The 13134-nt window shown below is 42.4% G+C and overlaps 1 protein-coding gene across 6 annotated transcripts in view; it reads right to left on the bottom strand.

Moving 5' to 3' along the window:
* The window catches only part of NCOR1 (nuclear receptor corepressor 1), a 170247-nt gene extending 161937 nt beyond the window's left edge, over positions 1-8310 (bottom strand). For all 6 annotated transcript variants that reach the window (XM_049776733.1, XM_049776734.1, XM_049776738.1 and 3 more), the window contains exons 1-2: positions 8138-8310; positions 1202-1329 (exon numbers count right to left, since the gene is read on the bottom strand). In XM_049776733.1, the coding sequence (XP_049632690.1) occupies positions 1202-1329; positions 8138-8245 (236 nt within the window). In that variant the 5' untranslated portion in view covers positions 8246-8310. The remainder of the gene's footprint in view (positions 1-1201; positions 1330-8137) is intronic.
* Between the last annotated feature and the right edge of the window lie 4824 nt (positions 8311-13134).

Genomic DNA, 13134 nt, shown 5'->3' with positions numbered 1-13134 from the left:
ATCAGGGATGTAAAGCATGTCTTCTAGCCTCTTGAGCCACCTCCATTGTGACCTTATTCCCTATTTTAATATATTATTTATGTTTTTTGTTTTTGTTTTTGGTTTTGGTTTTTGGGCCATACCCGGCAGTGCTCAGGGGTTACTCCTGGCTGTCTGCTCAGAAATAGCTCCTGGCAGGCACAGGGGACCATATGGGACACCAGGATTCGAACCAACCACCTTTGGTTCTGGATTAGCTGCTTGCAAGGCAAACACCGCTGTGCTATCTCTCCGGGCCCACATTATTTATGTTTTAAAACGATAAAAGTTCCAAAAACTATTTGTATTTTAGGGCATTAGAAAATACATTTTGTAGCATAGACTGGAAAGATAATTCAGAGCAGCCCACCCCCAACACAACTCCAAATCTAGCAACTAACCAGAAATAGAATTTTTAGAAAAGGGTTATGAATATTTACAGCCACAAACTAAAATTTGAAAAACAATTAAGGATGGAATTTTAAGCATCCTGCTTATAACTTGGTATTCTTCTATATTAGTACTCTAAAAGAAGTTTGAAAAAACGAATAAAAGGCCAGGATTTTAATGAATATATCCTAATCTGAGAAAACGTATTTTGCTGTGAATCCAGGAAGGGTACTCATTTGTCTGTTTTCCAAAGTGATGAGCCCAAACCCTCATGTCTGGATGGTAGAGCAGGCCAATGTTACTACCCGAGTCGATTTAACCCTCCTCTCTCCTTGCTACTTGCATGTCTGCCCATTTCTATTTCTTAGGTTATGAAAAAGTAGCAGTGGTCCTCAAACTACGGCCCGCAGGCCACATGTTGTATTTGTTCCATTTTGTTTCTTCACTTCAAAATAAGATATATGCAGTGTGCATAGGAATTTGTTCATAGTTTTTGTTTTACTGTAGTCCAACCCTCCAACGGTCTGAGGGATAGTGAAGGACTGTTTAAAACTGTTTGAACTAGGAAGCTATACCTAGTTTTCTGTTTGAAGACAAATACATGCCAGGCAATGTGGAGAAAGCAGGGAAAATTCAAATTTACCCCAAAGTAATAATAAAATATAAAATGATTATTCATAACTTAGCTAATAAAATCATTAAAAAGACAAACAATTAAAAATAAATAAAACTAATGACACACTTGTGAATCACAGGTACAGTTGATACTGGAAACAGAAAATAAATTCATTACCTATCAGAACCTGGGTGAAATTCTGAAAGTAAAGAAGGTCGCCTGCGAAGCTGCTGTTGTTGCTGCAAAAGCTGTGGTGGCTGATTGACTTCAAGATGAGAAGAACGATAATCAGGGACTGCAAATTCCTGACATTAAAATAATAAGTTAATAATTAATAACCAAAAAGTGAAAAACATGATGAAAAGAGTCAAGTACACATACTCAAAAAAAGAGAACACCAACGATGATTTCAATTTCCCACTGATCTCATTCTTTTCTATAAAATCTAAAACACTTAACTTGAACATTCAAACGAATTAAAAATAAAGTGTTGAAAATGAGGGACAGAGTGTAGTACAGTCAGTAGAGTGCTTGCCTTGCACAAAGCAAAACTAGGGTCAATCTCTTACATCCAATATGATGCCCCAAGCCCACCTGAGAGCAGAGCCAGAAGTAAATCCTGAGTACCATCGGATGTGGTCAAAAAATATAAAACAAGGGCCAGGGGCCTGAGAGATAGCATGGAGGCAAGGCATTTGCCTTGCATGCAGAAGGTTGGTGGAATCCTGGCATCCCATAGAACCAGGAGTAACCCCTGAGCACTGCTGAGTGTGACCCAAAAACCAAAAACCAAAAAAAAAACAAGAGCCAGAGCATTAGCACAGTAAGTAGAGCATTTGCCTTGCATTTGGTGGATCCAGGTTTGACCCCCAGCATCCGATATGGCCCCCCGAGCCTGGCAGGAGTAATTTCTGAGTGCACAGCCAGGTCTAAGTCTGAGTGATTCCAAGTGTGGCCAAAAACAAAAACAAAAAACATAAAACCAAATGAAAGTATTTGGGGCCAGAGAGATAATGCAGCAGATAGGGCACTTGGCCTTGTGTCCAGCAGACCTGGATTCAATCCCTGGCATGCAATATGGTCCCCAAAGCACTTCCAGAGTAATTCCTGAGTGAAAATCCAGGAATAATCTGAGCATTGCAGGGTGTGGCCCAAAATCAAACAACAACAACAACAACAAAAAATATATATATATATACATATATACATAAACACATATGATTTGCTGTCCTAATAGAACTTAAATTTTGTGTTCAACCTATGCTAGATCCATTCTTTTCTTTCTTAAGGTAAGTTTATGTTCTAAAACATTAGTATATAAACTGCATGTCAGTTTTTGTTTTTATTATTGTGTTGGCCAATCACAGTGGTGTTCAGAGGCCACGGGTGTACAATCAGAAGTGCTCAGAGGCTGTGCACTCATGGGAATGGTACACAGGCCTTGCAATATACAAGGAATATGCTCTAACCCACTTCAGTCACTTCCCTAGATCCTTAATTCTTTTTACCTTAATTTACTTTGTGTTTTGTTTTTATTTTTGTTTTTGAGTCATACCCAGACGTAATCAGAGCCTACTTCTGATGCCAAAGATCAAACTTGGGTCGACCACATACAAGGCAAACATCCTACCCACTGTGCTATCACTTTGGTCCCAAACTGGCTATTTTTAATGTTCAATAGTTTTCTTCTATGTATCCCAAATATTCCCATCATACAAAAAACTGTTTTGGTATAGAGAAAGAAAAGTAATCAGTATATTATTTTATTCAATGAAATCATTAATTTAAGTTATTTGGGTTACAAACTTAAAAGCTGGAGAAAAGGGCAACTTTGACATCTCTGCAGATCCACATCCACACACCATACCCTCTGCTTGCTCATTCATTCTCCAGTCCCACAGTCACACTCCACATCCATAACTCTGCTTATTGTTCCTTGGTTGGGATTTGGGGGTATGGGGTGGTTGTTTTGCTTTCTTAATTGTTTTTGGTCCATGCCCAACAATGCTCAGGGGTTACTCCTGGCATGCACTTAAGAATTACTCCTGGCGGGACCAGAAAGATAGCATGGAGGTAGGGTGTTTGTCTTTCATGCAAAAGGTCATTGGTTCAAATCCTGGCATCCCATATGGTCCCCGGAGCCTGCTAGGAACAATTTCTGAGTGTGGAGCCAGGAGTAACCCCTGAGCGCTGCTGGGTGTGATTCCCCCCCAAAAAAAAAACAAAAAAACAACAACAAAAAAGAATTACTCTTGGCATGTGGCCAGAGAGATAGTGCAGAGGTAGGGCATTTGTCTTGCATGTGGCCTACCTGGGAAGGACCTGGTTTGATTCATGCCATCCCATATAGTTCCCCAACCTGCCAGGGGCAATTTCTAAGTGCAGAGTCAGAAGTGACCCCTGAGTGCCACTGGGTGTGACCCAAAAAACCAATCAATCAATCTATCAATCAATTAATAAATAAAGTTTAAAAAAAGAAAATACTCCTGGCAGTCCTCAGGGAGCATATAGGATGCCAGGCATTAAACCCGGGTTAGCCAAATGCAAGGCAAATATCCTACCCACTGTACCATTGTTCTGGCCTCATGTTTGCTGCTCCTAGTGCCCTGTGTGTACTTATGCTATGCTTGTTCTTTTCACATCTCATACTGTACACACTTATTACCTCCTGCAGTAAACCCTCAGACTCAGCGTTAGCTCTGGTTGCCCCCAAGGACATCATTCTATTCATTCTTATTCTTAGCACTGTCTACTTGTGCCACAAAACAAGCCATCACAAGGCTTTTGAAGGCTGTATGAAATCATAAAGCTTCAAATCACAGTCAGATGAAAGGAAAAGCAGGGCCAAAACAGCATTGAAAGAAACCCTGCAATCTACACCTAGATTACAGACAAGATATAATATAAACCAAAAACATCAAGTCACTGGCAGAGAACGTCAGCCTAAAATGTCAGAGAGCTCCCCTGGGAGTGAGTTATAAAGATTCACCCTCAGAGTACAGCAGAGGAAATCACATAGAAGCCCACCAACAATTCTATAACTTCTCAGACTACAGAGAAACCATGCAGCTCTCAGCACCCCTCAAGTTTGGACCCACCTTTTTTGTTTTTAATTATCTTTATTTAAACACCGTGATTACAAATATAATTGTAGTTGTATGATTACAGTCATGTAAAGAACACCCCGCTACACCAGTGTAGGATTCCCACCACCAATTTCCCAGATCTACTTATTCCCCACCCCACCCACACCTGTACTCGAGACAGGCTTTCTTTTTCCCTCATTCAATCACATTGTTTTTTGTTTGTTTGTTTGTTTTTGTTTTTCGGCCACACCCAGCAGTGCTCAAGGGTTACTCCTGGCTTTCTGCTCAGAAATAGCTCCTGGCAGGCACGGGGGACCATGTGGGACACCGAGATTCGAACCACCACCTTTGGTCCTGGATCGGCTGCTTGCAAGACAAACGCCGCTGTGCTATCTCTCCGGGCCCACATTCACATTGTTATGATAGTTTTCAGTGTAGTTATTTCTCTAACTGCACTTATCATTCTATGTAGTGAGCTTCATGTCATTAACTGCACCTACATGGGAGGATGGGGGGAAGTAAGGGTTGGGACTGAGGCAGTAAAATATTAGAAATGAGCTTTGTAGGGCAGTATCAAGGTCCCAATACAAGATGGATATTATGGATATATAGAATATATGCACACAATACTATCAATATGAAAACAAAGAAAAAAAAATTTTCCACTGACTGTCCCAATATAAACCAGTGCTAGAACAGCCTGCCCTCCTCCCAGAGCACATTCCCATTAGTGTAGGGAGAGATAGGGGGAAAGCCTGTTGACCCCTATAGAGTCCACGTAGACCGGTGCCCAGGGAAAGACCGGTGCCCAGGGAAAGACTTAAGTCCAGGGGAGGAAAACCCTATACCTGGCAAGAGCTGGTCTCCAGAATCAAGGACGAAATCGGAAGCCAGATGTCTGCCCACCCTCCTCCCCATGCACCTCCCCCCTGGAGTATGGGGGGGAGGGGGGAACCTGAGGACCACTAAGAGTCCACCTGAACCCACTTCTGGCCATCTGAGCTGGCACCCAGGGACCCACCTTTTCTGGTCACCTGGGCAGGCTCCCAGGGAAGGCCTGGAGGCCAGGGGGCAGGAGAGGGGATGGCTGGGGGCCTACCAAGACTCCCACACCCCCAAGCTAGGGAGAAGGCCTTTGACCTGGGGTCTCCCCAGACCCCGTGCCGGCTAGAGCTAGCCTCCAGCACTAATTCTTCTTTTTCCCTACTTTTCAAAACACTTATTTTATATTTCTGCTGTAGTTACAAAACTATAAATTCAATCATTTACTATTTGTTGAGATCACCTTTCTTAACCAGTTTTGATAAAAAAAAATCATGCACACTTAAAAAAATGTTGTTTGTTTTGCAATTGTTCACAATGCTCTCTACATGTCAATTAGGTCAGATTTTTATCATTAAAACCTCCACACTGGGGCCAGAGAGAGAGCATGGAGGTAGGGTGTTTGCCTTGCATGCAAAAGGACGATGGTTTGAATCCCGGCATCCCATATGGTCCCCCAAGCCTGCCAGGAACGATTTCTGAGCGTAGAGCCAGGAGTAACCCGAGTGCTGCCCAGTGTGACCCAAAAACCGAAAGAAAGAAAAAAAAACCCTCCACACTGTTGCTAATAACTGGGTAGCTTGGTTCTATCAATCATAAGATTACTCTTTTTTGGGGGGGGTCACACCCGTTGGCTCTCAGGGGTTACTCCTGGCTTTGCTCTCAGAAGCTGCTCCTTGCAGGCACAAGGGACCAAATGGGATGCCAGGATTTGAACAACCATCCATCCTGTGCGGGCGGCTTGTAAGGCAAATGCCTTACCGCTGTGCTATCACTCCGGTCCCAAGATTACTCTTTTTTTTTTTTTTTTTTTGTGGTTTTTGGGTCACACCCGGCAGTGCTCAGGGGTTATTCCTGGCTCCAGGCTCAGAAATTGCTCCTGGCAGGCACGGGAGGACCATATATGGGACGCCGGGATTCGAACCGATGACCTCCTGCATGAGAGGCAAACGCCTTACCTCCATGCTATCTCTCCGGCCCAAGATTACTCTTTTAACTATGATTTTAACTTGTCTATCCTTTAGTTCTGTCAATATTTGCTGACTGTATTTTAGTCTATGCATTTAGTCAAAACATGTGTACTGTTTCCTCATGTTCTCTAAGAAATATGTATCACTAAGAAACAGCCTCTTCTATCTCCAATAATATTTCTTGTATTTATGTATAATGTGTACAATTTTATATTCTATAAATAAAGCCACACAGAATAGTACTCCTTTTGGTCTATTCAGAGTATCTACTTTCAACTTTTCGATCCTTCTATCAAACTTCCTCCATCCTTAGATCTAATTAGTGTTTTTCTTTTGTAGGAAGTTTAGAGTTATATTCTTTTTTTTATATCTTTATTTAAACATCGTGATTACAGACATGATTGTAGCTGAGTTTCAGTCATAAAAAGACACAAGACATCTACATCAACCCCCCTTTCAACAGTGCAACATTCCCATCACCAATGTCCCCATCTCCTCTCTCTCCACCCCCGCCTATAATCGAGACAGGCTTTCTACATCCCTCACTCACTGACACTGTTATGATAGTTCTCAGCGTAATTATTTCTCTAACTGCACTCACCACTCTTTGTGGCGAGCTTCATGTCTTGAGCCGGTTTTCCAGCCCTCATCTCTGGGAATTATTTCAATGTCTTTTATTTTTTTTAAAACCCATAGACAAATGAGACTATTCTGTGTCTATCTTTCTCCCTCTGACTTATTTCACTCAGTATAATAGATTCCATGTACACCCATTTATAGGAAAATTTCATAAATTCATCTCTCCTGATGGCTGCATAATAATCCATTGTGTATATGTACCACAGTTTCTTTAGCCAACCAAATCAAAACTACAATGAGGTACCATCTCACACCACAGGGACTGACACACATTACAAAGAACAAGAATGAACAGTGCTGGCAGGATGTGGGGAGAAAGGAACTCTCATTCACTGATGGTGGGAATGGCATCTAATCCAGCCCTTATGAAAAACAATATGGAGATTCCTCAAAAAAACTGGAAATTGAGCTCCCATTTGATCTAGCTATAGTACTCCTAGGGATATACCCTAGGAACTTAAAAAAGCAGTACAAAAATCCCTTCCTCACACCTATATTCATTGCAGCGCTATTTATAATAGCCAGTCTCTGGAAACAACCAAGATGCCCTTCAACAGATGAATGGCTATAAACGAATTCTTATTGTTAGTTTAGAAGTGGAAGAAAAGCTACACCTAGAATAAAACTACTCTAGACTTACCCTAAGAAAGTTCAAACCTAATTCTTACATGCTAAGAAAATGTAATACCTGAAACGAATGCTTTATAAACAACTTGGTAAATCACAGTATTATAATTTAAAATGGTATAGCATGTAAGACACTTGCCTTACAAACAGCTAACCCAGGTTCCATCCCCAGCATCACATATGGTCCCCCAAGTCCTACCAAGAGTGATCCCTAAGCACAGACAGGAGTAAGCTGAGCACAGCCAAATGCAGCCTAAAAACAAGACCAAAAAATAAGTCAGCTTGGGGCCGGGAAGGTGGCGCTAAAGGTAAGGTATCTGCCTTGCAAGCGCTAGCCTAGGACGGACCGCGGTTCGATCCCCCGGTGTCCCATATGGTCCCCCCAAGCCAGGGGCGATTTCTGAGCGCATAGCCAGGAGTAATCTCTGAGCATCAAACGGGTGTGGCCCAAAAACCAAAAAAAAAAAAAAAAATAAGTCAGCTTACTCTTGGTTCTGTGCTCCTGGCTTTGTGCTCAGAAAACTGCATGGGGTTTCAGGAATCAAACCAGGGTCAGTCATGAGCAAGAATCTTACCAGCACCTAATCCCCTGTACTATACCTGAGCCCAGTTTCTTTAAAAGAGAGGAAAGAAATAAAATGAAACAGGAAAAGCATTATATTTGGTTTTGCCCTAAAAGTAGATTAAATAGGAAAAGTAAAGAAAAGCACAAAATATGTACATTTAATTTACATAGCTTTGTTCCTTACCTGCTGGTGACGGGTACTGGGGAAAGTATACTGAACAGAGTGAGGAGGATAACGACTTTGTTCTGTGCTGAATGCTCCTTGGTTGGGTGGATAACCTGAACTTGACATTATCAGTAGAGAAGTCCTCACCAGGATGTGAGCTCAAGTCCAACAAACAATCATGTTTCTAGGAAACCACCTAAACAGGACAGGGAAAAAATAGAATTGATAAGAACTAAAGCACCAGGTGTGCTAATAAATTATAACTATAAATAGAACCATAATAACCAGTAAAAGCTTTCGCTCATGTAATTTACTTAATAGAAGATACTATAATTATAAAATATTGTAATCCTCAATTTGAGTCTCTTGTGTGTACAAGAGGCATAAGTATCATAAATGTCTCTTATATAACATAGTTAGAAAAATATCAATAGGTTTCTTCCTGTACACTAAGACTCTGAAGGGGCCAGAGTGATAGCACGGCTGGTAGGGCCTTTGCCCTGCATGTGCTGACCCAGGTTCGATCCCAGACATCACCAAGCCTGCCAAGCGTAACTTCTGAGCATCATGGCCAAAAAAAAAAAAAAAAGATTCTGAAATTTAATACAAATAAAGTAACTATAGAAGTTAAACATGCCTGCCAAGAGCACCATGGCCAAAAAAAAAAAAAAAAGATTCTGAAATTTATCACAAATAAAGTAACTATAGAAGTTAAACATAAGGGGCCGGGCGGTGGCGCTGGAGGTAAGGTGCCTGCCTTGCCTGCGCTAGCCTAGGACGGACCGCGGTTCGATCCCCCGGCGTCCCATATGGTCCCCCAAGAAGCCAGGATCAACTTCTGAGCGCATAGCCAGGAGTAACCCCTGAGCCTCACAGGGTGTGGCCCAAAAACCAAAAAAAAAAAAAAAAAAAATGAAGTTAAACATAAAATAAAAAAGGTGTTCCTCACTTTTCAAATGTTCACATCACAGCAGCTCAAAATTTCTTAAATCTCCAGCAAAACAGTTTGATGTAATGGTCCCTGAGTGGTTCTGAATACAGAATAGGAGTGGCCCTGAGCACAACACTCAGAGTAGTCCCTTAAAGTAACTGAGTGCACCCCCCCACATACAAAAAAGTTATTAAGCTATTTAGCTTCTTTTTTTTTTTTTTTTTTTTTTGGTTTTTGGGCCACACCCGGTGACGCTCAGGGGTTACTCCTGGCTATGCGCTCAGAAGTTGCTCCTGGCTTGGGGGACCATATGGGACACCGGGGGATCGAACCACGGTCCGTCCTAGGCTAGCGCAGGCAAGGCAGGCACCTTACCTCCAGCGCCACCGCCCGGTCCCTATTTAGCTTCTTTTGGGAGGGCCACACTTGGTGACACTCAGGGGCTACTCCTGACTACGTGCTCAGAAATTGCTCCTGGCTTGGGGGACCATATGGGATGCCGGGAGATGGAACCCCAGTCAGTCCTTTGTCAGCCACATGCAAGGCAAATGCTGTGCCACCACTCTGCCCCATAAGCTACTTAGCTTTTAGGGAAAATCTACATAAGTTTCACTAACCAAAACAAACTTAAAGAGGATTTTTATTTTATGATAAACTATATATTATACTTGGGTTCTATCTCCAGCATATTATGGGGTTCTCCACGCCCCACCAGAAGTTATTCCTGAGTTCAGGGTGAGGAGGAAGCCCGGAGCACCGCCAGATGGGGAGGAGAGGTAAATACAAAACAAGGGACCAGAGAAATAGGATGGATTTTTACCTACAAACAGCCAACCCAAATTCAATCTGTGGCACCACATGTGATCCTCGGGACCCACCACAAGGGATCCCTGAGCACAGCAATAAGAATAAGCACCACAGGGGGGCCGGGCGGTGGCGCTGGAGGTAAGGTGCCTGCCTTACCTGCGCTAGCCTCGGACGGACCGCGGTTCGATTCCCCGGCGTCCCATATGGTCCCCCAAGAAGCCAGGAGCAACTTCTGAGCGCATAGCCAGGAGTAACCCCTGAGCGTCACAGGGTGTGGCCCAAAAACCAAAAAAAAAAAAAAAAAATTTTTGGGCCCGGAGAGATAGCACAGCGGCGTTTGCCTTGCAAGCAGCCGATCCAGGACCAAAGGTGGTTGGTTCGAATCCCGGTGTCCCATATGGTCCCCCGTGCCTGCCAGGAGCTATTTCTGAGCAGACAGCCAGGAGTAACCCCTGAGCACTGCCGGGTGTGGCCCAAAAACCAAAAAAAAAAAAAAAAAGAATAAGCACCACCAGATGTGACCCCAAATCTAAAACCACTAAAAAAATGAGAAAAAGTTTATATAAAAGCCAGTAAGACGGTACAGTGGGTAGGGTATTTGCCTTGCATGCAGTAGACTCGGGTTCGATTTCTGGCACTACACTGGTGCCCAGACTCTGCCAAGCCAGGAATAAACCCTGGCTACAGTCAGGAGTAAACATGAGCACTGCTCAGAGTGACTCCGCCTCCCTACCAATACCACCACAAAAAAAAAAAAAAACACCTCAATCAAATACTACGTATTACAAATCAAAAATCTATGCTTATATATTTTAAATTTGTGGGGAGAAAATGTTTTTGTTTTGGGGTCATCCCAAGGAGCGCTCATCTCAGCTAACTCTGAGTGGTACTAAGAACTGGACACAGGACTCCCAAATGCAAGGAACACACTCAAGGAACACACTCAGGCTATTTTAGTTATTGCCCAGCCACAAAAGTTACTTGTTAAAAGGATTCAGGAGTATTTAAGTAAATAAGCGAATGTGTGAAAAAGATACTGTCTTTAAGTCTTTATTCTAATCATTTAAATCAGCAAGACTGGTTCATTTCAGTTCCTATATGGCTAAACCTAGGAGCAAGGACTGCTTCATTCTCTACACTTCTACACTGCGATGATCAAGGTATAAACATATATGCTGCATTGAACTTTAAACACACAGTCTCTTGTTTCAATTGATATTGATTTCCTCAATTCTGTGAGGCTCACTTAAGGGTAGGGCACTCTAGGTGGCAAGAAATAATGAAAACAAATAAGAAATACTGTCTTTTAAATAATTCTGACTCAAAATGACAGTTTATAGAGAGACTGGGGATGGCAAAATGTTCAAGTACAAAGTGAGACTATCACTTCAAGGAAAACAACCACCATGTATTTGTGAAAATTATCATTTTAGAAAAACTATACCTGCAAACATAATTAATTGCTTCCCCCATTTAAAGGTTGCTCTTGCAAACTGAGTGATATTAACAAGTATGAGGTTTGAAGGTTTGGGGGACAGTGGGAGAACAGGGATACAGACAATCATGTCAGCAGTGTTTAGGAACTATGCAATGTCAAAAACTAAACCCATAGTGCCCTCAAGCAAAGTATGCACACTCCATTCCCCTAATCTATATCTCTACTGACTCCAAGAGTAAGTTTTTTGTACTATGAAAGGAAATGTTCAACACTTAAAATTAACTGTTAAATCATTAAATCAATATATTCCAAAGGACTAATATAGAATATTACTAAATTGTGCATGAAATAATTTGAAAGGGGGGGAGCATTGGGGCCATACCCAGCAATGCTCAGGCCTGATTTTGCACTCAAGTGTCACTCCTACCAATGCTCAGAGGACCATATGAGATGCTGAGGACTGAAATTGGGTAGGGTGCATGCAAGTCAAAATGCCCTATTGTATGACTATGTCCCAAACTAAACAATTAAATCACAAAAAAAATAGATGGTTCAAATAATAAAGTAAAAGTTCATTAATATTTCAGATTCTACACAGCAAATAATGTTTTAAAAATTATTACTTTTAGGGGCCGGAGAGATAGTGTGGAGGTAGGTAAGGCGTTTGCCTTGCATGCAGAAAGACGGTGGCTCAAATCCCGGCATCCCATATGGTCTTCCATGCTTGCCAGGGGTGATTTCTGAGCTCAGAGCAGGAGTAACCCTTGAACACTGGCGGGTGTGACCCAATCCCCCCCTCCCAAATTACTACTTTTAGGGCTGGAGCGGTGGCACTAAAGGTAAGGTGTCTGCCTTGCAAGAAATAGCCTAGGACGAATCAAGGTTTGATCCCCCGGTGTCCCATATGGTCCTCCCAAGCCAGGAGTGATTTCTGAATGCATACCCAGGAGTAACCCCTGAGCATCAATGGGTGTGGCCCAAAAACAAACAAACAAACGGAAAAAAAAAATTACTACTTTTAGGACAGGGAGATGGTTCAAAGGGTTAGAGTACATGTCTTGAGAGGGTTTGATCAATGCTACAAAATGATCCCCAATAAAAGTATTGGGACTGACTCACAGGCATCATTTTGTAAGCAGCTGTTAAGCACACTCCAGGTGAGGTCCAAACAAAAAACCAAAAAAACAAAACAAAAAAAAAACCAACCACTTGTCTGCTTTGGGTATGGTATTAATAACAGCCTTAAAAGGGGTGAGGAGACAGCAAAAGGGTAAAGAATGCATGTTTTGCATACTCAGGATCCCGAGTCAAAGCCCTGGCATCACCTTCCCCAATGGATAGCCATGCATGTTCCCAAGCACTCACTATATTGCAGGCATGGCACTAGTGGCTCCCAAGGAGCATCCTCAGGCCTACCCAATAGGTAGTAGTAACTGTCCAGTCCAATTAACTATCATCAGGAGAGGTTTGTGGGTACCCTAAGAATAGCTTGGGAGGTCCTTCTCCAAAAAAGAATAGCCACAGTTATCTATCAAGATTGTTAAGATGGGGCCGGTGAGTTGGCGCTAGAGGTAAGGTGTCTGCCTTGCAAGCGCTAACAAGGAAGGACCTCGGTTCGATCCCATATGGTCCCCCCAAGCCAGAAGCAATTTCTGAGCGCTTAGCCAGGAGTAACCCCTGAGCATCAAACGGGTATGGCCAGAAAAACAAAACAAACAAACAAAAAGGATTGTTAAGTTTTGCCTTTTACCAAATATCTATTTGAAGTTGACTCTTCTTTGTAACTTTATCAAAACAACATAATGCAAAATTGACTGTAGAAGGGAATATGAGAATCAA

The sequence above is a fragment of the Suncus etruscus genome, chromosome 7 (assembly GCF_024139225.1).
Source record: "Suncus etruscus isolate mSunEtr1 chromosome 7, mSunEtr1.pri.cur, whole genome shotgun sequence".
In the NCBI taxonomy this organism is placed as follows: Eukaryota; Metazoa; Chordata; class Mammalia; order Eulipotyphla; family Soricidae; genus Suncus; species Suncus etruscus.
Note: the sequence above shows the minus strand (reverse complement) of the source record. Positions and strands in the feature narration are given on the sequence as shown.